General features: G+C 42.8%; 2 protein-coding genes across 3 annotated transcripts; both read left to right on the top strand.

The window, feature by feature from the left end:
* The first annotated feature begins 6,399 nt into the window (after positions 1–6,399).
* On the top strand, positions 6,400–9,502 carry LOC137803902 (shaker-related potassium channel tsha2-like). Its single transcript, XM_068602742.1, has one exon. It carries the CDS (start codon positions 6,634–6,636, stop codon positions 8,086–8,088), a length of 1,455 nt encoding a protein of 484 aa, XP_068458843.1. The 5' UTR covers positions 6,400–6,633; the 3' UTR covers positions 8,089–9,502.
* A 1,184-nt stretch (positions 9,503–10,686) lies between these two features.
* Positions 10,687–18,885, top strand: kcna1a (potassium voltage-gated channel, shaker-related subfamily, member 1a). Of its 2 annotated transcripts, none has more exons than XM_068603014.1 (2): positions 10,687–11,318; positions 12,061–18,885. In XM_068603014.1, the coding sequence occupies exon 2, from the start codon at positions 12,318–12,320 to the stop codon at positions 13,791–13,793; it is 1,476 nt and encodes a 491-aa protein (XP_068459115.1). In that variant the 5' UTR covers positions 10,687–11,318; positions 12,061–12,317; the 3' UTR covers positions 13,794–18,885. The 2 variants fall into 2 exon arrangements, with proteins under 2 accessions (XP_068459115.1, XP_068459114.1); XM_068603013.1 differs by having other exon boundaries at positions 12,055–18,885.
* The last annotated feature ends 3,312 nt before the right edge of the window (positions 18,886–22,197 follow it).

The following is a 22,197-nucleotide window of genomic DNA, read 5'->3' as shown; positions in this document are numbered from 1 at the left end:
AATACATGTATGGGCCAACGTACAGTAAAGGCTAACTAAATTTTGTGAATTCTTAAGAGACCACATTCTTGACACACTACTCGAGTTAAGCAATGCACATTGCTGACAGAAAATAGTTGTGGTTACATACTGTAAGATCAGAGGGCTCTTGCCATGAGCTAATCATTCCATGTGCCATATAGGCAAGTGTTGAAGGAGTGTTGCCTGTTTATTTATAGGAGTCTAAGGTTCCACAGCAGAGGGTTGCTCTTTGAGCTGGATTCAATTACAGCTCTGGTGAAAGCTGAAAATATAACATCTATACAGATACAAAAGCAAGTATAATTTCTTTATGTGAATTTTTAATGTGCTGGATTTACAGTTGTTGAAGCACCAGATGGGGACGTTTTCTCCAGAGAAATACACGTCTTAAAATTAAACGCATCAAGGCTTTAATCTGAATATTCATGTACTTATTTTCTTTACATGCTTACTGAAATGTAGAGAACTTCTAGAAGATACTGTAACTGTTGTGGATGCAGAAAAATAAATTATGAATACATACACACTGGGATGTAAACGGCACCCTCCATTATGAGTTCAACTCAGCATGCGCTGTCATCATTCCAAAACCAGTTAACCAGTGGCTGCTTCTGCAACCCTGTCTGCTAAAAATCATGTTCCCCCAGGGTTGGCATGGGAAACCCACAAATCATCTGTGCTCACAAACAAACCGTGATGTTAAATTATGTTTTAAGTTCACGGGAACCCAACAAGAAACAATGAATAAGTACTAAGCAGCAGCAATTTAGAATAAATAATTTGAAATAATTTGAAACTTCAGCCATTTAATTATTCTTGGTTTTAAATCACAAGGAGAAAAATGTATTAATGAGCAGGCACAAGCATTTAAAGGACACTACGGGTTGAGAAACTCTATCAGACACATAGCATCGACACGCAGTCCAGATGGTCAGCACCGGCCTCAGCGTGACCTAATATCACGGTTCAGCGGTCTGTTTACGTTGTTAAGCTCACTGTGACATGTAGAAACATGGCAGGTGAGCTACAAAAAAAAAGATTTTATTTTTGAGTTAACACTGAGTAAACTTCTGAGCTTCTGAACAAGTGAGGCCTTGTAAGTGCCAGTGTAAATATGGTTCTTCCTGTGAGGAGAGAGAGAGGGAAAAAAAGGGAAAACCTGCTCTTACTTTGAATGAAATTATTTGTACGGGCAGAATGTTTTGGGATGATTTGGCTGTAAAGTCTTCAGCAGCTTGCCAAAAAAAGAAACCAGTCAGGATGTTTAGTAGAGCATCTAAATATATGTCATATATGTAGGATAGGAGTCACTGTGTGTGACAGCAATGGCATGTTAGCAGAACTCGACCCTTCTTAGTTGTTTACAGCCATCAACATCACCATGGTTCCTTTGGTATTTATAGCTTTTTACCAGAAAACCACCAGGAAAGAATGTACTGTCAGGTTTAATACTGATATTAATGGGTGCTGTAAGTGACACATTTTGCACATTGGAAAACTGTTTTTATTTATCTTATTGAGTAAAGCTCTAATTGGTTTCAGGCACTCAGTCATTTACTGTATGTGCTGACACAAAGAAGCATTCTATTTCTGTCCAATATATCCAGCACCCGAAGATATACAATTTACAATCATTTTAAACAGAAAAAATCAGCAAGTCCTCCCATTTGAGAAGGGCCAACCAGAGAAATGCCTAATGGCTTCAACAATGACTAGATGGATAGAATACATATATAAACATATATTAATCCCTGTGTATTGATCAATCTTGCACAGCGCATTGAGAATGACGAGGGTTTACACACATAAACTGACACAGCGAGAGGTCAACAGGACCTCAGTCAGCCTTTTGGTGACGAATGCCACAAGAGGAGAGTCTGAGACATAAAGTTATCAATAAAGGTTCAAGTTTGAGGCCTTTGAAGTTAACCTTGATTCATAACTCATGTGGTTGTCCTGAACTGATCCGCTCTGCAGTTGCTCCCGGCCTAGACTTCAGACGACACTGTCTCCTAAAAAAGGAAAAGGCTCGATCAAGGAGCGAAATGATAATCCGAAGTAGGCGTGGGGCTGGACATGCAGCGGTAATTCCGAGGATCCCCACCCTCCGGATCTGAGGTATCCAGTTTCATCTCTCACCACACGCCCCGTTACCTATCAGCAAAAACATGAACATCAACTTCAGATGACAGCAGGCTAAAATTGGTGGACATCAAAACCCAGGAACTGGCGAGGAGCTTGGCCGAGGTATCCACTTTCTAGAGTGGAAGCCCTGGGTTCAGACACCTCAGGGTGAGGAGACTGTGCGTTCCCTTCACTTGCAAGGCGAGTAACGAGGACGGTATAAACACAGCTTAGGTTCTATTAGGCGAAAGCTTTCACACTATTAATTAGATACAGCTGCACACGCTCCTCACGTCTCATATGAACATAAATAAAATGTATGCTCTAATCCATATAAAGTTTGCTCTTCTATAAATGTAAGATTTCTGATACGATGTATTCATTCTGACTGTATTATTAATCTCAGAGCCCATTGGCTATTTTTTTGACGACTACTTAGCCTCTGGACCAGTTTACATTCAGTTAACAGTTGATTTCTTTGTGAATAATATCTGGTGAGTTCCCAGAGTGCAATTTGTCCGGTTTACATGTAATCAACCAAAGCCCACTCAAACGTCATTAGTCAATACTACTTCCGATACCGAAATATTATCCTGTTACTGACGGATTTTGCATTCATATGCAGATAGCCATTTTCACATTCCCATGCAGTACCACCAACATATAAATATAAAAAGAGCAAAGATAACCCAACTACAGTGTTGGTAGTTAGCAGGTCATGAGACAGCTACTAAACTGATAGATTGGCCAGAGCTGATTTATTGGCCTATATATTTACTGCAGATACATTGCATCAGTGGGTATGTCCGCGAATAAGTCATAAGAAATTGCAAGCAAAATGTTTGAGGTATTTTAGAAAGTTTCAGCATTATATTGTTTGTAAATCAATGCCTTTTCCAACTGTAAAATATCACATTCATATTTAAGATTGAAAATCTTACAAAAAACATATACATATATTTAAAAATATTTGCAGATGCTATGCAATTGTAAAAATCAGCTAGTTAGTTAGTTAGTTAGTTAATTAGCTTGTGTCATATGAGCAGAATTGGTTGTAAAGCTAACTCTTTCCAAATGTATTACTTATAACCAGCATTTCAACAGCATTTCAATGATATTTCAGCATGCCGTTAGGCTTCACACTGAAAAACAGTCATAAAAAATCTATATGGCTATAAGGCTAAGGCAGCTTTACTCAGTGACTGGCAACACGCACATTCTCAACCGATTGTTCCATAATCACAGTCACAGAGTTACATTAATAACCACTCTCACTCACTCACACACACACACACACACACACACACACACACACACACACACACACACATGCACACACGCACGCACGCACACACACACACACACACACACACCAAAATATATTTAAGTGACAGTTGTAGATATATTTATATTGTCAATAACGTCCTATTATGCAAACCCATTGCTAATCTTGCTGCGTAACAGTAGATTGAAATTAAAGATTAAGAAGGAACAGCTGGAACTGTTCCATCTTAATCTTTCATTTTTTTTCTTTTGTTCATAAGTTATTTGTAAAGAAAACGAGTGATCCTTAATTATTATTCGAGGTCTCTAGCGTTAATGTAAAACATCTTAAATCAGAGGCCTCCAGATATAGCGCCACCTTTATAGACTCATTCCAATGTCTGAGACGCTGTCACCACCAGCCCGACAGCATTTGTCAGACTGGGTCAAATGCCCCCTATTTCATTTTGAGCAGAGTAATTGGCACTAGAACGATGTGATCCGAAGGAGCTGTTGACTAGTACGGCTGACCTTCTTAAAACTCCTCTTTTAATTTATAACACACTCACTCTCTCTTTCTCACTCTCACACACACACGCACACACACATTATACGCACATGCGTTCATTCACCAATTTATTAGCTAAGCACACACTTACAGAAATACACACACACACTTTGTAAATATTTGGCCTGGGGTTGTGGAGGAGGAAAGCCAAGGGAGAGTCACTGACACAAGTTGCTACTGTGATTACCTCACGTCTGTAATGAGTTAGGACGAAAGCTTATTCTGTCTATTTTTAGACAAACACGAGCCACAGAGGAAGAAGTGCAATTCATCAAAATGCTCATAAACATTGTCTTTAAAAGAAAGAAAAAAAGTTATTGTGTTTATACTGTCTGAGCATAAAACAATACATTGTTAGAACAATTTTCATATTATAATTAAGGACAATGTTGACATAATTTACAATTGTAAAGTCAAATACTTTTGTCACCATAATGTCATCTTTTCAATCACGCTATTGTGACAAGTAGAGATTGTTTAATCGATTATATAAAAGTGTATGTTATGTTATTCATCAACATGCCATAACAGTAATAAAGTCAGATATGAATGTTCGTCTAAATCACTGATTTTCTCAACACCCTGAAGAACGCAGAGAAAACAGATGTTTCCTTGGTGTGAGTGGAGCCAAAGTATCTTGTTTCCATGGGGGTCTCCTGCATTCATCGGCCATGCCATTAATAACAGAGAGAGGTTCCTCGCTGTCAGCATTCACGCATCCTGCAGGCTTTATGGCCTGCGTCTCCCAGGCTACGTCTCATTACATGCAGTCAGAATGAAGTATGCACATACATGCATATCTATCTGCACATGTAAATGTATGGATTTTTATAGAAGGCACAACTGCAAAGACCAGCCACAAACAGATGAAGTATACAGCATAAGTTGCTATTAAACAATCAAAATGTTATATCAATAATGTTCCTAAATAAGACTTTTGATCTCACAGAGATGAGGTTACTGGATCTTGATAGATCAATGAAGCTTAAATCCTTTGAGTATTATATTTTATTGTCCTACCGGGAAAAAAAAGGAGCCACATGTCCATTCCTTAGTTTGTTTGTTTGTTTCCTTGGTTACGGTCAAGGCCTGACACCTTGGCATGACCCAGACTGCCATTTGGTGAAGGCTATATGCTAACACATTAGCAGCAGGCGGCACCGTGTCCTGACACCGACATTTGACTCTGACATGCAACCCTTTGTTCAGTAATGGAAAGGCCAAAAAAACTGGGCTCCATTGGGAGACTCGAGTACCTGATTGTGGCAGAATGTTTTACCCGCCAAAAATTGCACGCATTCAAGTAATAATGCAAACTGTCCAAGTTGGTTTTAGCAACACTGATTAGCGCCCTTGGGCTATTATTATTGCGCTACAACTGCAGTGACTGACAGACCTAATGCAGCTTTATGAAGGCAATGAAAGTGGAAAAAACTGTCTATAAATAGATCACAATGCTGTGGTTACTTTGCTGTGTACACCCGGGCCACTTCTTCTCAGCTTGTTATCATTCAATGTTCAAATAGAAATATTACACAGAAAATAAAGTAGACCCTGAACTTGTGGTGAATATCTTGACTGCAGAGGATTTGCAGGGACTGATTAGGAACTTATAAGATTGGAAGTATACTTGAAGCTGTTTTTTAATTATTTTTTTTTACACCTCAGTATCTCAGTGACCCAGATCCAGGTCACCTGTCTTATGGGGGCCCTCATCTTCCAAGTTGTACAATGGAGCCCTTTACGTGCTATGAACAGTCAGTGTTATTTTGGCTGCGGCTTCCTGAAGATGCGATCCTCTCTGGTACTCAAGTGTCAGTCAAGCCAGCAGTTTCCACTGGCTGGGTCCAGGAGGGCTCCACACCAGGCCCCTTGCGTCAAAGCCTTCAGGTTATTTCATCTTATTTATTTCAAGACACACTTAAGCTGTAGAACAAAGAACAAACACGCTAAACTTAACAAGCTGGATCTATTTGTCATCTTTCTCTGTACTCCTGGCTTCAAATACTGTGGACTGTGAGCCACTGCAGCTGGGTCCTGGAGGTTCCCCTTGTGACGAGAATAGCGCCATGATTTCATGAATGAGGGACCTGAAGGGTGCGAGACCTCATTTCTGAGTTCACTGGAAAACGTATTTTGGATCTCGCTCTGAACAAAACAAGACTGAAGACTTTGCCTTGGGATATTAACTTTCAATTAAGATGAAAAGGATTACATTTGTAAGGCTATCCATTTACTTGTAAATCACTGCGCTGCTTACAGTGAAGCGAGCGAACGTGAGAGGGACAGCAGCAGCAGCAGCAAATGTCATCTGGTCTTCCAACCTGGGAGGGGGGGGGGGGGCTTTGGAGTTTAAAATGGTGTGAATATGATAGCCATAGCCATCGGAGTAGCATAAGCAAGTGGAGAGCTGTCTGCACCATTGAAAGTTGACAGTTCAGACGCACTAATCTGACAAAAGGACGGTGCAAATCAATAACAACACCGCGATTTTGGATACAAAACAAACAAACAGGTTGGGGAGCTAAAAAGAAAAGAAGAAGGAAAGAAAGAGGGGGGGGGGACTTTGCGTCTCTGAGACGGACTTACGGGCGAAAGGGCACAGAGGGAGACACAGAGGAGGTGAGTGACGGATTTACCCTCGGTGGGGTAAAAAGATGACCGTGGTGTCCCAGGAGAACCACGACGACACTGTGGTCGTAACGCCTTTGTTGCAAGATGCTGTTGACTTGGAACCAGCGGACCAAGAATGCAGCGAGAGGGTGGTCATCAACATCTCAGGTCTGCGGTTTGAGACGCAGTTAAAGACCCTCTCCCGCTTCCCCACCACGCTTTTGGGCGATGCGCGTAAACGGATGCGCTTCTTTGACCCGCTGAGAAACGAATACTTCTTCGACAGGAACAGGCCGAGCTTTGACGCCGTCCTCTATTATTACCAGTCAGGGGGGCGGCTCCGGAGGCCCGTGAGTGTCCCTGTGGATATTTTCCTGGAAGAAATCAAGTTTTATGAATTCGACGAGGAGGTCATCGAAGTTTACCGAGAGGATGAGGGCTTGCAGAGGGAAGAGGACCGCCCGCTGCCCAACAACGTGTATCAGCGCCAGTTATGGCTCCTGTTCGAGTATCCGGAGAGTTCGGGACCCGCTCGGATAAACGCCATTGTGTCAGTTATGGTTATTTTAATATCCATAATTATATTCTGCTTGGAGACTTTACCCGAGTTTCGAGAAGCCCCGCCAGTGCCGGACAATCCCAATCCCGCCAATGGAAGTGCTCAGGGACAAGAAGAGCCCAGTCCGTTCACAGATCCGTTTTTCATGGTGGAGACACTTTGCATCGTGTGGTTCTCTTTTGAATTCACCATGAGGTTTCTCTCCTGTCCCAGCAAAGCAGCGTTCTTTAAAAACATCATGAACCTGATCGATGTCGTGGCCATAGCTCCCTATTTCATCACCCTGGGTCTTGATCTCGCGGAGCATCAGGGCAGCAGTCAGCAGGCGGCGTCTCTGGCCATACTGAGGGTCATCCGTCTGGTCCGTGTTTTCAGGATTTTTAAACTTTCCAGACACTCAAAGGGTCTCCAGATTCTCGGCCAAACGCTTCACGCGAGCCTCCGGGAGCTCGGACTGCTCATATTCTTCCTGATTATTGGAGTGGTTTTATTCTCCAGTTCGGTTTATTTCGCCGAAGCAGAAGACCCCGAGTCTGTATTTTCAAGCATACCTGAAGCGTTTTGGTGGGCTGTGGTGACAATGACCACGGTTGGATATGGGGACATGTGTCCCTCCACCATGGGGGGGAAAGTCGTTGGATCTTTATGTGCCATCGCCGGAGTGCTAACCATAGCCTTGCCTGTCCCTGTCATAGTGTCAAACTTCAATTACTTCTACCACAGAGATAACGAGGATGAGGAAAATGTTCAGTACGTGCACGTGACATGTGGACAGCAGCAGCAGCAGCAGCAACCCTCCTTAAGTGAGAGTGATTCAATCAAAAGTAACCTGTCGCTGTCCAAGACGGAGTCACTTCAGGGAAGCGACGACTTGGAAGCTTTGACATACCCAAACGTGGCCTCAGTGGAGATATACGTAGGCAGACTGACGGAAGTATAACACCTTGGAATACTCATTTCCGATTGCCTTCCTGTGGACATAGTATACAATGTAGGCTCCTTCGTGTTGGATGGTGCAGTTGTGCAAGCTGTCTATAGTGTTCCCTGAAGTGGAGCGCCAGATATTCATGACAAGGTTTAGGGTTTAATTCACTGAAATTGAATTCACTAGATGGCAAGGAAAAAACAATTGGGTAAAAAATCAATAAGTGGGGAGCTGTGCACCAACGCGTCAAAACTTGTAAGTCCCCACATGAAGCCGCCTGGAATATTTGAAATACCATCAGCTGCAATGAAGCAATACGATAACACACTTCTCAAACGTTGAAGGGAAATTGAAATATCCAACGAAAAATGAATGTGGAGATGTTTTCAATTCATGGCAATAGATATGTGTAAATATATTTAAGCTGGTGTTGTCGTATGAACCCAACTTCGCCTTTCTACCGTTAAGCAGATCCCATAGCATATTCTTAAAGCACAGACGCGTTGAAAGAGGATCGATCAGCCGTGCGTCAAAGGGCACATGACGCACCACACGACCAGCTCTGCGCGGAAGAGCGCACTGCCAATATTTCATATTCATGAGTTTCTTTTCCAAACTGGACGCAGCTCACTATGAGATATAGAAAACATCTCCGACTTAACTTTTCTTTGGCGCTCGTAATATGCTTCTAAATGAATGTGATCAGAACAAATGAGCTCTGAGCGCCACTCTGTGGAGGACAAACATCTCTGCAGACAACACTTGTGCTCAGGCTCTGTGTAAAAGGAATACTTCATCATAAGTATCTTTGTTGCAGCTGGCATTGGCTGATTTTGGCATAAGCCCCTGAGATCTAGCTATTTGACTCTGTATGCATCCGGATGCTTGTGATGGTTAACTAAGCTCAGCAGAACTCTGGCTGCTTTCTCTCACTAGTATAGTGGGTTTTGTTTTCTGCTTACTTGCAGGCAGACCATTGAGTGAAGTTTCTCCCTCAGAGTTGCAACAAAATACAAACGTGGGATTTTCTTCTTCTCTATTGGATCATGTGGGATATTTGTGCATTGACAGTGTTGTAGCTTACATAGACAGCATGGAGGAAACGCTTTAAGAAGGTCCAGTGTGCCTGAACGGACACTGTGTTTATCACCAGTAAACAAAAGGGACAATCTTTTTGTGCAGGCTTTATTCATGACCACGCTTTCTTTTTATAAAAAAAGCCTTGTGGGATTTTTGTATGTCTGAATTTCCTCTTTTCCTATGCAGCTTTTAGGGCAAAGTTGGAATGTGCAGTCATTCAGATTGCATCGCAGCTTGATGTAAAGCAGAACATAGCCCAAGACTTTGCTATGCAACGTCTGTATGACACGAAATGCATTGTGAATTTTAAATGTGATCAAATATTTATTTTTCTAATTCAAACATGTATGTGAACTTAACTTAATCCTTTTATAAATAAATTATGAATCAGAAAATATACCACTCGTTATTTTTCACTCCACGGATCAGACTTGCAGAAGGCAAACAGCAAGTCATTTGTGTAAAAAAGAAATGCAAATCTATCCCCATTAATTATTATGGGCTCACACTGTAGCACTTTTGGTGCTGGGTGATTAAAAAAAACGCAGAACCAGACCATGTGTTGCCCTAACACAAAACCATACTTAATAAAATGTTATTGTGATGAATGTAAGGGGGGAGGGGGGGGGGGGGGGGGGGCTGTTGATCTGGAGGCACATTTTAACACACTAGAAAGTCTGACAGGTTTGATGACATGATTTTGTGTTCAATGTGTGTTTTCAGAAAGTCAGACAATTTAAGGCTTCGGGAATTCTACCCCTCTTTATACAGGCCTCCCGAAGTCAGAGATGCAGAAGTATATTTGCTTGTTGGTTACGATACTGTATCGCAATGACTTGAGTAATATGCTGCTGTTTGTTTTGGCATAGTTCTTCGTGAGGTAAATCAATCTGCGCTGTCCTTGGTGCTGAAACTGACCTTCCGTCTTCTGCAGAGCATTAAGCCAGAATTCCTGCATTTGTCTCAGATCCGTTGGACTTCTGGAGCCCCGCATGCAGCGATATAATAACTTAGTTAGTATCACAAAGTGTCAGACATTGGGTGCGACCTCCCCTGATGTTGTGTTTCATAGCTATGAGGGCTGCAAACACACTATGGAATATATGTTCTTCCTCGTTGCTTCCTAAAGCGATGCAAATTCTCACATAACTCAAATGGTGACACATCCAACTCACGCCCGTATACCACAACCTTGAGTCATGGAATAAACATATGATTTAATCTCTCACGAATTATAGATTAAAATAAATAAATGAAGAAATAAACATCTCAAGGGTTATCCAATGTGGACGTAGAGGTTGTGTTACCAACTGTCCTTCCTTGCAGTCTTATTGCGCCAGTGCTGGCACACAAGCGCTCTTGTTTTTGTGGTGTGTGGAGAACTTCTGGCGGCGTGCTTTAGTAGAGCCGGTCTGCATTGCGTCGAAACCCTCCAACTCCTCCTCCTCCTCATCTTCCTCCTCCTCCTCCTCCTCCTGCTGCCTCCCTCCCCTCTCCTCTCTTTCCCCTCACCTCCCCTGCACTTGCATGTAAAATGCACAGCAAAACTTGCTTGACATTGTGGAGAAAACATTTGGACCGCGCTGCTGCACCTGACTGTCCCTCAACTATCCATTTTGATTCATTTCTTTCTGCCAATGCGAGCCGCGCGGAAACACGTCCTTCCTGCTGCCTGGTCCACTCGCAAAAAGCAGCAGATTTCTGCTGATGCAGTGATGTCTGAAAATGTCAAGGGCTCGCTTATTGCCCCTTAATGTATCTCTCCCCCACCTCCTCCTCCTCCCCTCCTGAATTGCAGCGCAAGATTTTCTCCTGCGGTATACTGTAAGCTGTTCACACCACCGTGCCGCCGCGCAAGCACCTACCGACGCTGCAGCTTTGCCTTTCTCTCTTTTCACTCCTTTGAATCTCAGGCTTTCCTCACTCACTTGATTTTCATCTTGTTTTTATCTCATCTCGCTTCACCGTCCAAAGGTATTTGAGGGCACTTTGTGGAGGGCACAGTTCTGGTGGTGATGAGCAGAGTAAGGCTCTCGGCTTTTTATTTATTTTTTTTAAGTGTAGGTGCAATGTAAAGTTGCCACATGACACCCACTGCTGCCCTGCCGTTGGATGATTTTACTCGAGGAAAGGACGCATTCAAGAGCTTTCAAGATCAGCCCACGGTAAGCTTCGAAATTGCTGATTACACAATAATGATACCGGTTTGAATATTCTCTATTCAACAGCTGCTGTTGATGTGAAGATAACAAACAGCGACTGCATTGTTTTTCTATCTCGCAGATGCCTTTTGCTTCTCTTTGCCCCGCAGCAGGCACATAAGCTTTATGCACGTAGAAACATCAGTTGTAGCAGATGTTATGCGTCACATCATAGTTCAGGCTGCTTCGAGGGCGTAGGATAAACCATTGTCATGCTCCTTTAAGACATAGAACCGCACTATAAATATTTTAAATTAAAGTGCAGAAATAGCAGAGAAGTGTATCAGAGAAACAGGATAAAATACCCAGAGTCATTTATAGGAATGTAGAAAATGCCATGGAGTGGAAGGAGATCATCATATAGTCACAACTATTAGTACTACAGAAATATTATGAATGTCTTTATTATATAAAAGTCATAGAACTTCCTCTTGTGGGTCGTGTTTTTACCTTCACTACTGGCTAACCGCACTAATGGCAGGTTGAGAGAAGTAAATAAATAAATAAACTGCAAAAAATGCTGAGCCAGCAAATATCTTGGCTGTTTGATTCCATTATTTCCTCTCTCCCTCCCTCCTTCTTTCCCTCCCTCTCTCCCTCGCTCCCTCCCTTTCTCTCTCTCTCTCTCTCTCTCTCTCTCTCTCTCTCTCTCTCTCTCTCTCTCTCTCTCTCTCTCTCTCTCTCTCTCTCTCTGTGACAGAGGCAGCAGTAACAACAGCAGCAGATGCACTGGAGAGCAGCAATGGTCAAGTCAGCGAGAACCGCAGTGGAGCCGCACTGAGGCAAAGCAGCCAACCGGCCCCCTCGTATCTGGGGACGTCTCTGACAATTTAAGGGGTGTGGGAAGCTGAGGAGTGGAAAATTTGTCCCGAACCTGAATGCCTGCTCAGTCAGACTAACCGGGATCCCGACGCAGCTCCTCCTCCTCCTCCTCTTTCCCCTCCGCCTCTCCCTCCTCCCAAAATGACCGTGGTAGCAGGAGATAACATGGACGAGACCTCGGCTGTCCCGGGCCACCCTCAGGACACCTATCACCCAGACCAGACTGACCACGAATGCTGCGAGAGGGTGGTCATCAACATAGCGGGCCTTCGGTTTGAGACACAGTTAAAAACTCTCTCCCAGTTTCCCGAGACGTTGCTGGGCAACCCCAAAAAGCGGATGCGGTACTTTGACCCCCTGAGAAATGAGTACTTCTTTGACAGAAACCGCCCCAGCTTTGATGCCATCCTCTATTACTATCAGTCTGGGGGCCGGCTGAGAAGACCAGTGAATGTCCCTTTGGATATGTTCTCAGAAGAAATCAAATTTTACGAGCTGGGAGTGGATGCGATGGAGAAGTTTCGTGAGGACGAGGGTTTCATCAGGGAGGAAGAGCGTCCTTTACCTGAGAAGGAGTTCCAGCGTCAGATTTGGCTCCTCTTTGAGCACCCGGAAAGCTCAGGCCCAGCGAGAGGGATTGCCATAGTGTCTGTGATGGTAATCCTGATTTCAATAGTCATATTTTGTTTAGAGACTTTACCACAGCTGAAAGAGGACCCGAGGGGTCGAATGATTGCAGTTGGGAACACTACTGTTTATTACAAGCCAAATATCCTCACTGACCCCTTCTTCGTCATTGAGACACTCTGCATAATCTGGTTCTCTTTTGAGTTGATTGTACGCTTTCTGGCGTGCCCGAGCAAACCGGCCTTCTTCAAGAACATGATGAACATGATCGACATAGTGGCTATCATCCCCTACTTCATTACGCTCGGCACCGAGCTGGCCGAAGACCCGGAGAAAGAGGGAGTCGGGGAGCAGGCAACATCTCTGGCCATACTCAGGGTGATCCGTCTGGTCAGGGTGTTCAGGATCTTCAAGCTGTCACGACACTCCAAAGGACTGCAGATCTTGGGGCAGACCCTCAAGGCCAGCATGCGAGAGCTCGGATTGCTGATCTTCTTTCTGTTCATCGGAGTCATCTTGTTCTCCAGCGCTGTCTACTTTGCTGAGGCAGAGGAGCAAGGATCCTACTTTGGCAGCATCCCGGATGCCTTTTGGTGGGCTGTTGTGTCTATGACAACTGTGGGCTATGGGGACATGGTCCCGGTCACTATAGGAGGCAAGATTGTAGGATCTCTGTGCGCCATCGCCGGAGTGTTGACAATTGCGCTCCCAGTGCCTGTCATTGTGTCCAACTTCAACTACTTCTACCACAGGGAGACCGAGGGAGAAGAGCAGGCCCAGCTGCTCAACGTCAGCAATCCCAACATCCCCTCTGAAACCAACTCCAGCCGCCGTAGTTCATCCACCGTCAGCAAGTCAGAGTACATGGAGATTGATGGAGACATAAACAATAGCATCGACAACTTTAGGGAGGCAAACCTCAGAACTGGCAATTGCACTATAGCCAACCAAAACTGTGTAAATAAAAGCAAGCTGCTTACAGATGTTTAGACACTAGTTAGGAACTTTGGGATCTCTATGGGACTGTCATATGTGGAGTAGACCATCAGTTAGGAATGCTTCATTTACCTCCCCAAAGCGCCCGACGGCATTAGGCCTACAACTATGCTCAGCTACATAGAAAGGAAACAGAAAAATCCAAGCTCTTAGAGTATGTGACAGGTAGATAGAATAATTAATTCTTCTGATCCTACAAATATATAGTTACATCAAAAAGAAAACATCAACTATTACGCATATACACGGCTCCCTGGAGGACGCAGAGCACACACTGTCTCATCAGACGACCGAGTGATGATTAAAATCTTATGCATGGAGTACAGATAACATTTCAGCAAGTTGCACAATGCACCAGAAAAGTCTGCAGAGACATGCAAGCGCCTGCAGCCAAGTGGTAAGCGCCAAGAAGTTAGGTGACCCCTGCTCCCTCCTCCTCTTCCTCCTCTTCCCTCCTCTCACCCTACTGAGGATATCTACTATTCAGCAAAGCACCTTATAGGAGGAAGACTGATCTCTCTGGTTTGGATGTAAACAGATGATCTACTCGCTTCACGGACATCCGCAATGCTGCTGTTTTCCAGCAGATGCTGTAATTGTGATATCACCAAGTGATTCAATGCCATGCCCTTTAGATGCAACACAGCACAATGTTAAAGTGAGCTTCACACGAGCATGATTAGAGACTTTCCATTTTGATATCGGCATGCACGAGACATATCTCACATAATGGAAAGGATGTTCTTTTGGATACCTGCCTCCATCCCTGCCCCTCCCCCCCCCGCCCCCTTCTCATCAGTTTTCATACAAGTGCACTGGATGAGTTTTTGATTTGAAAATGCTAATCATTTAGAAGTATAGAAATTGAATGTTAAATCTTAAGGGAACAGTACATAAATGAGATCATAGCATGAAAAAGTAACCTGCATTATGGTCTATCGACTAAGGTACTTTTGTATCCTGGTATATTTAATGCATGACATGAGTATTCAGCTTGTTGCAATTCAGGCACTCTGCAGTGCCCTATTGTCAGGGAAGCTAAGGAAATCAAATTCTGGAAGTTTCCAAATTGCGATCAAATATATCCAAACCCACCTTGAGGATGCAGAGTTTCTAATTTAAAAAGTAGTCAAAGAAACTGAATAAATATTATCAAAAATGCATATAATTATTATAAGCACCAATTACAGTATTACGTCAATAGTGCAGTGCATGGACCTTCTTTGAACAAGAAAAGTTAACATATCATTACTCATGCTTCCATTTCCACATCAAATTTGAGTACATATTGGTTTGGAATCCACTAAAAATGGATCAATACCAAGTTTCACTTCATATTACAGAGAATTATTCTGACATTAGTTGCTAGTGCCTTTATCCCTTTCACCAACAGGACCAGTGAAAGTGCCTCTGTGTACAATAGGATTTGTGTGGTTGAGCAGAGCTGGTTCACCTTCTATTCTAGTGTTGATACACTGTTGGTTAGGATGTTAATGATGCCACATGAACAAGGTTGATACAGCAGGTGATTGTGGAAAAAAGAAAAACAAAGAGAAATGATGATCCATGGCTGTTATGCACAACCCAGTTTTCATGCCGTCACGCACTTAATTATGCCCTTAAGCAGCAATGTATTGTACTCTGCATGTTTACCAATCCAATTCAAAAGGGAATCTCCATATGTTTTAAACATATTTTATTTATGTCTGTTTTCTTTTCTTCTTCTTTCGTGCATCATGCATCCTTTCAGGGTCTCTACCTCAGTGAGGTCATTGCAAACTTGCTGCAGAGCTGCAAGCTTCAATGCAGGGCTTCCTATACCATAATGCAAAATGGAACCTTAAGTGTAAACTGCAGACATGCAACCATGAATGTGAGAGTCCCAAAGCATAGCCTTTACACAAGCACTTAGGACAAGTAGTGTACCACAATCCCGCTCCTTCAGTTCACTTAAAGCTACGCACAATCAGAACATTCATATAGAGAGGGTGTGTAGAGATTGCTTGACTCTCCTATCGAGATGAGGTTGATTGTTTTATATGTCGGTTTCTTTGAAAGCAATGGTATCTAAAGTTACTGTTGTGTCACCTGAATGTGTTCCAACAGATGCGTGTATAAGACAGTGGAAACGTTTGTGTTGTTTTTAAATCTGTCACCCCGCAATCCTTGAGCATTATGATGCACGGCAAAGTGCAGCCTGTCCTTTTTGCACAATTATTTAGTTTTGATGCTCGAACCATTTATTTTTTTGCAAGTGAGATTTGTTCTTTTCCCCCTTGCTTACTCATACGTAGTGCATTGTCTCTCCGCATATTGTTCCAGACAGACTAACTGCAGATAGATTTGTTAACATTGTAATGACTACTTGAAAATCTCCAGCTACTGTACATCAATCTACACTCACTATTGAGATGAATGCACCCAAATGATAGTAAGATTTTTATAATGTACTGTACGATCTTTTTATTTATTTAGCACTCTCCTGACAAGGTCCTGTAAAAAAAAAAAAAAAAAGAAGCTCCACTGCAGTGCTACTTGAATGTCATATAGTTGTTTCTGTTGGTGCAATGGCTATTCTTTGTGGTGCTAGTACAGGATTACCATTGTTGTCTTGGTACCATCACATGTTATCTTGGATTTTTTCCATTCATTAATCCTTGTTCCTGTTTTTTTTTTTATTGGTGGCTGGTTGGTTAGTTTAAGACACTGTCATTTTATTTGGTTGATCTTTGTACTGTACTCCTGAAGAGTGTCTGCCTCAGGCGAGGTACAAATTTAAGAGCCTTGCTAGATGTCGGCCACTTATCATGAGAGCAAAAAAGATACACGTTTGTGTCAGGGATCTTTAATTTGTATAGGGTTTCTCATACAGAAGGACATCAATAATACCCAATACCATATATTATATTACTATATATAGATACAAGGAAATTATAGTAGTCTCATTAATGCAGCTATCAGGAAATTGTTCGCTTTGTTCACAAGTTTCTTGTACGACTGATGCTTGAAAGTAGTGATGTGTGTAACATGTCCTGCAGAGAACAGCTGAAAATGAGGTGAAAAAAATATATACAAATGATACCCCTCACATTAGCAGTGCTGTGAGGGCATGTGTGAAAGGTGCTATGCATTCAATTACCCAACAGATACATGCATTCTTAATAGCAATAGAATAACAGATACTGAACTGTTTCTTAGATGCTTTTTGTAAGAAAAAAAAACACAGGAAAACAAATCTATTTTGAATGTGGGAGAAACTGAGATCACTTGACAGATAACTCACAACAGGGCTGTTTATGTACCAACCAATTACCCTCTGTTGCGTGATTTTGTAAGGTCAATGGGCTCAGATGTAGAGGCTGACATTTTAGCGAGAAAAACCCGTGAAAAGTCCAAAAATAGGCTTTGTAACAGCGGCGGTCCCCATTAACCACCCAGGTCGGACTGGAGTTGTTTCGCAGTCAGCAACAAAGGCTGCTGAAGGGTTCAGTCGAACGTATAACACAGTCCCAAAGGAACAGCCCATAATGCACTTAGAGAGGATCTAGCGTCAGTTCACTGGACTGATCAGCCGTGTGAGAGAAAGTCAGAGAAGGTGCCTAAATTGTTTTACATATTCATTTGTTTAGCTTACTGTTAGATGTTAAAGCTTCTGCAAACAAACACGAGTGAGAAGATCTACAAAAAAAATGACAACATTAACCTAATTAAACTATAAAAGAAAACATGAAATGTCATGAGAACAAAATGCAATTTAGCTACAATAAGATAGAAAAAATTAACCACTATATACAGCAATTACGTATGGAAAACAATTTTAATGTGTGTTTTTATTTTCTCCATTTTTTTTGGGTGGCACTGTAACATGATTGATTTAGGAAGAACATGCCATATACTGGAATATCAAAGACAATATGTTCCTCTGGCAAGCCATGATAATGAAACTACTGTGTTATGATCAATTGCTATACACTAAATGAAATGGACAAGAAGTGTACGGTGATAGAAAAAACCTTATTGTTTGTCTTTTTGGTTTTAAGAAGAAAAAAAGAATTCATTGAAACACCATGTTGACATTTTTTCAATCTCCACTGCTGAACCTGCTGCATAATGTATCTCTACAGAAACCTACTAATCGCAAAAAACTGCATGGTCGATGGAAGACTGCATGAGTTTTGCCTTTCAAACTGTGGATCAACTATAATACGGTTGCCTCATTTAAAAAAAAGAAAAAGAAACCCTTGCTTTCATCTGCACCAAGGCTTCCTGTAAGGCCCTGTTCGAAAGTTGGCGTGAAACGTGTCCTCTGCTGGATTTCTTAAACGCACCTTAGCGCTGACCTCATCACTAAGACGGCGTTGGGTATCCGAGCCGTGCTCAGCGTCCGTGAGTGATTTTTGGGTTGTGCTCGGTAGGCTCTGAATGTGAGCAAGGACATTAAGGGCTAGTTTCTCAAACTCTATCTCTATTTTTGGACTGAAATGCTCTTTCAAGTGACATTTTGCCCATTCTTTTCTCAGTCTAGACTTTAGTGATACTGTGTTGTTGGAAACATGCCCATCATGTCTAAACAGGGCCTGTGCCACACACCCTCCTCTGTACTACATTGGTTTCAAGGCATTCTTGTTTGCTAAAGGCGTTGATGTTGGACTGCTTTGTGCCTGCTGAGGAGGCACTGAACAGGATCAAATGTTGGGATGTTGCGAAACCCTCGCTCGCCAAAGCTGATTGTTGATGAGAAGATTGCGTTTGTGGTAGAAGTGCGGTGGCTATGAGTTTGTCCTTCCTGTCAAGAATGCACATTTAATCGCTTGTAGGGGAAGTTTTGGAGCAAAGCGCAAAAAAAGGACTGTTGAACTCTTCTGCTCTTCTTTTCATCCTCAAGCAAACCAAACTCTGATTGTGTTATCTAATCCAGCCGTCATTGTCATGTTGTGTTTACCAAGGATTATGCTACAATGTGTTTAGTTTGTCAGATGATGACAAAGGCATGGTCTGTGATCTATGCAAGGGTTATTTAGTTTCTTTTTTTCTTATATCACTTATGATTTCATCTTACATTAACTTCAATAAATTTTTAAGGATCTGCTGGTGTATGCTTATTTCGGGTCGGGGGTGTATATCTGCACAAAAACCCACACAAAACAAAACATCCTGTGGAAATATGTTGCAGTGTGCAGGTTTCAATCTAAATATGTCCTACCTCTGTTACAGTACCTCTCACTGAAGCCATTAGCAGTGATTCACTGGGCAAAGGTAATGTTTGCTTACTAATCCTCCCGTCCCGAGGGAGGCCCGCTTACCTCTGTCATTCCCTTCGTGTTGTTTCACTTCAGGGGCGCGAAGAGCTTCGCTCTCTGCTTCCACCTGTAGTCAAACACATGCTGAAAAACATTAGAGCATGACTCTGAGGTGCCGTGCATCTGCTAAGTACGGGATTATGACGTTATTATTGCCGTAACTAACAATTCATTTTAATAATGCTCCCATCACAATAACCGAATGCCCAAGGCGTCATCTTGAAACTGCTTATTTAATCTAAAACCTCACGATATTTAACATGAGACAAATAACTGTAAATCCTCCCATTTGAAAAGCTGGTGGAAGGGAACGTTTTGGATTTTTTCTTGAAAAAAAATGATTGCAATTGAGTATCAAAATAGTTGCTTCAGGACAGTTTTGAGTGAGTTTTTTCCATACATTTACTTAAAATATAACCTTTTCAAGCATAATATTCTAAAGCATCTTGTACATTAGGAGTGTGATTTTGACAACATGTCAGATCAGGATATTTTATATAAAATACAAGCAGCTGTAACCGTAAAACAGCGAACAGACAAACGCATCCAATCATGGAGCCGTCAAGCGATGAAACTGAAAGAAGTGGGCGCAGTTTTTGGGTTGTGAAAATGATTCATTCCCACTTCGGTCCTGTGATGGCGTGAAGCTGAATGTTTGTGGAGAACATTGGACAGCAGAGGCATCACACCGAATGCTGCAGCTCATCTGTCTCGCTCTATCTGTCCATCTGTCTCTGTCCCTCTCAGTTTCTCGGACCGCCGCAGGCTCTCTGGTGTCTGCAGCCCGGCTCGATGTTCGCTGTATGGTGACCTTAACAGAAGTGAGCCTCTTCTTCTGCCTTGTCCTCTGCATTGCCCTCAGGAAATGCAGCACTCCTCACTCTGCAGGCAGCAGCAGTAAGGGTGGGGTGAGCTGGCGCCGGTCCCACTCTTCTTGCACACACTCTCCCCCTTTCTCTCCGACTGTCTGTCTTTGTCTCTCAGTCTCTCCTGAGCGCTGTGAAGCTTCACTGGACTGTACTAGCGCAGAGCCTCGTACAAAAGAGGAGCTCAGTCACAGTCGAGGATGTCACACCTGCTTTTCTTAGTTTTTTTATCTCCGTCTTGTTATCTTTCACGTCCCGGTATGCACAAGCAAACACAAAGATTCAAACATCCAGCCATGACCATCCGACAGCAGTCTGCATGCTCTCATTGACTTTTTTCATGTCCTCCGTGACCATTCGTGTTTTCTTTTTTAAAGCTGCATTAATCACTATTTTCATATCAAGGAATAAATGACTGTGTGATGTGAAAGCACTCCGGCCAAACGCACCTTTAGGACGCGCTGTGGCGTCTTTCAGCTCATTGTTGTGGTTTAAACTTTACTGTGTTGGTTCAGTCTCCCTGCTCGCAACAACAACGTAAGCCGGATGTCCAGAAACATGAACACAAACTGCTGGATGAATATATAAGGCCACTGTTTGCCAAATGAACATACTATATCAGTGTTGTTTGTTCTATTGCCCCCAAGTGGCCAAAACAACATATGAATAGAGTTTTGACATCAACTTTGGTTATATATGGCCATATCATATGAAAAGCTGTGATTAAAAATCATCTTGTTCCTCTCTCTCTCTATCTCACACATACACACACGCACACACACGCACACACACACACACACACACACACACACACACACACACACACACACACACACACACTATGTTACATACTGGTTTGTTCCATCTCTCCATGGAAGCTCTATGATACTTAGTGCACAATTAAAACCAAAGACACATTACTACATCAAAAAGAAATATTGTAAACTATTTTTTGTAAGCTAGTATCTGTGTTTGAACAATGTTTGGCTCAGAGCACATAGTTTGTCAGGGAGGTTCAAATGCTTTCTGATTTCTCCTTCCCGTCTGTGGCACCCAGCCACAAGCCCACTGGTTCCTACTGAAGACAAACATCTTTACACGAGTCACAAATATAGAGTAACACTGAAAAATCTCCTAAAACACCGTTTAGCAAATGATACTCAAACAGGAGTTAATTGTGCCTTACTTTCAGGGACTGCGGATTTTCATTTTTTTTTCGAGTATTTACTGCGACAGCATGGCGGATTCGCTCAAAATGAACTTCAGTGCCTGTGTTTAAGGTAACAAAGCATGTCAGACTAAAGATTAAAGATGGGCTCATTCAAGCTTCTTTCGATGGCTTTGTTTACAACAAGAAAAACATAAAATATCACCAGACATATAATCTAGAAAGTTGATTTTGCACACTTCCTGGTGCATGTTAATCGGACATTTTGGGACAACCTGTGCACCCAGGTGTCGGCCTCCACACGTAAATGAGAAACATGTAATTGTAACTGTATCTTAAGCCACTGTCTTGGTAATCCCTAATCAGCGTGTTGGACTAATTGAGGCGCTGTCGGTCAGTGGTGCAGGAGGCCTCCATCGAGCTTAATGCCATCCACGCTGAAACACACTAGCCGTCAGCTGTGTGTTGTGATCAAGGAACGAGTGTTTACAGCCGTGCCTGCATGCAAATGTACTTTGACGGCATGTACGCATTCCCTCACGGCCTTTCTCTTTCAATCTGTTTCACACACACAAACACACACACGCACGCACACACACACACAAAAAGGATGGCCAATTTGCCTGCGTCAGGCCTCAGGCTCACTTGATATTCCCCGATCGATTCATTTGAAGACAGAAACTCATCCTTTATCCCTTGTACGAAATGCCCCGCCGTTCCTGTTGACGTCATCCGAAAAGTTTCTCAAGTGCCGTTTCCCTGTGGCCTGATCAGCTGTGCGTGCACGTATCATATCATTACTCTAGATCATATCACAAGTGTCTTCTGGTGTTGGCTTTATCGTTCTGTAAAACCAAATGCACGGCAGTCCACTTCTAACAGCCTCATATAGAGTGGGTTCTGAATGTTAACAATGTGCAGAATAGCTTTGACAGCATTATTGGATCTCCCATGCTTGAGCCAAAGCCCTTGGGCCCAACACTACCCCACCCCTAGGTCCAAGCCCACCCTCCCCTCTTACCCCCCCCTTGATCCCTGAGGTCCTCTCTCTGGCCCACTTCCTC

Source organism: Clinocottus analis, unplaced genomic scaffold (assembly GCF_023055335.1).
Source record: "Clinocottus analis isolate CAN_PGR_092001 unplaced genomic scaffold, fCliAna1.0.p SCAF_6, whole genome shotgun sequence".
NCBI classification, from domain to species: Eukaryota; Metazoa; Chordata; class Actinopteri; order Perciformes; family Cottidae; genus Clinocottus; species Clinocottus analis.
Note: the sequence above shows the minus strand (reverse complement) of the source record. Positions and strands in the feature narration are given on the sequence as shown.

Excerpts from the sequence above, each read along its gene's own strand:
- LOC137803902 (XM_068602742.1), top strand. The coding sequence starts at position 6,634 with ATGACCGTGGTGTCCCAGGAGAACCACGACGACACTGTGGTCGTAACG.
- kcna1a (XM_068603014.1), top strand. The coding sequence starts at position 12,318 with ATGACCGTGGTAGCAGGAGATAACATGGACGAGACCTCGGCTGTCCCG.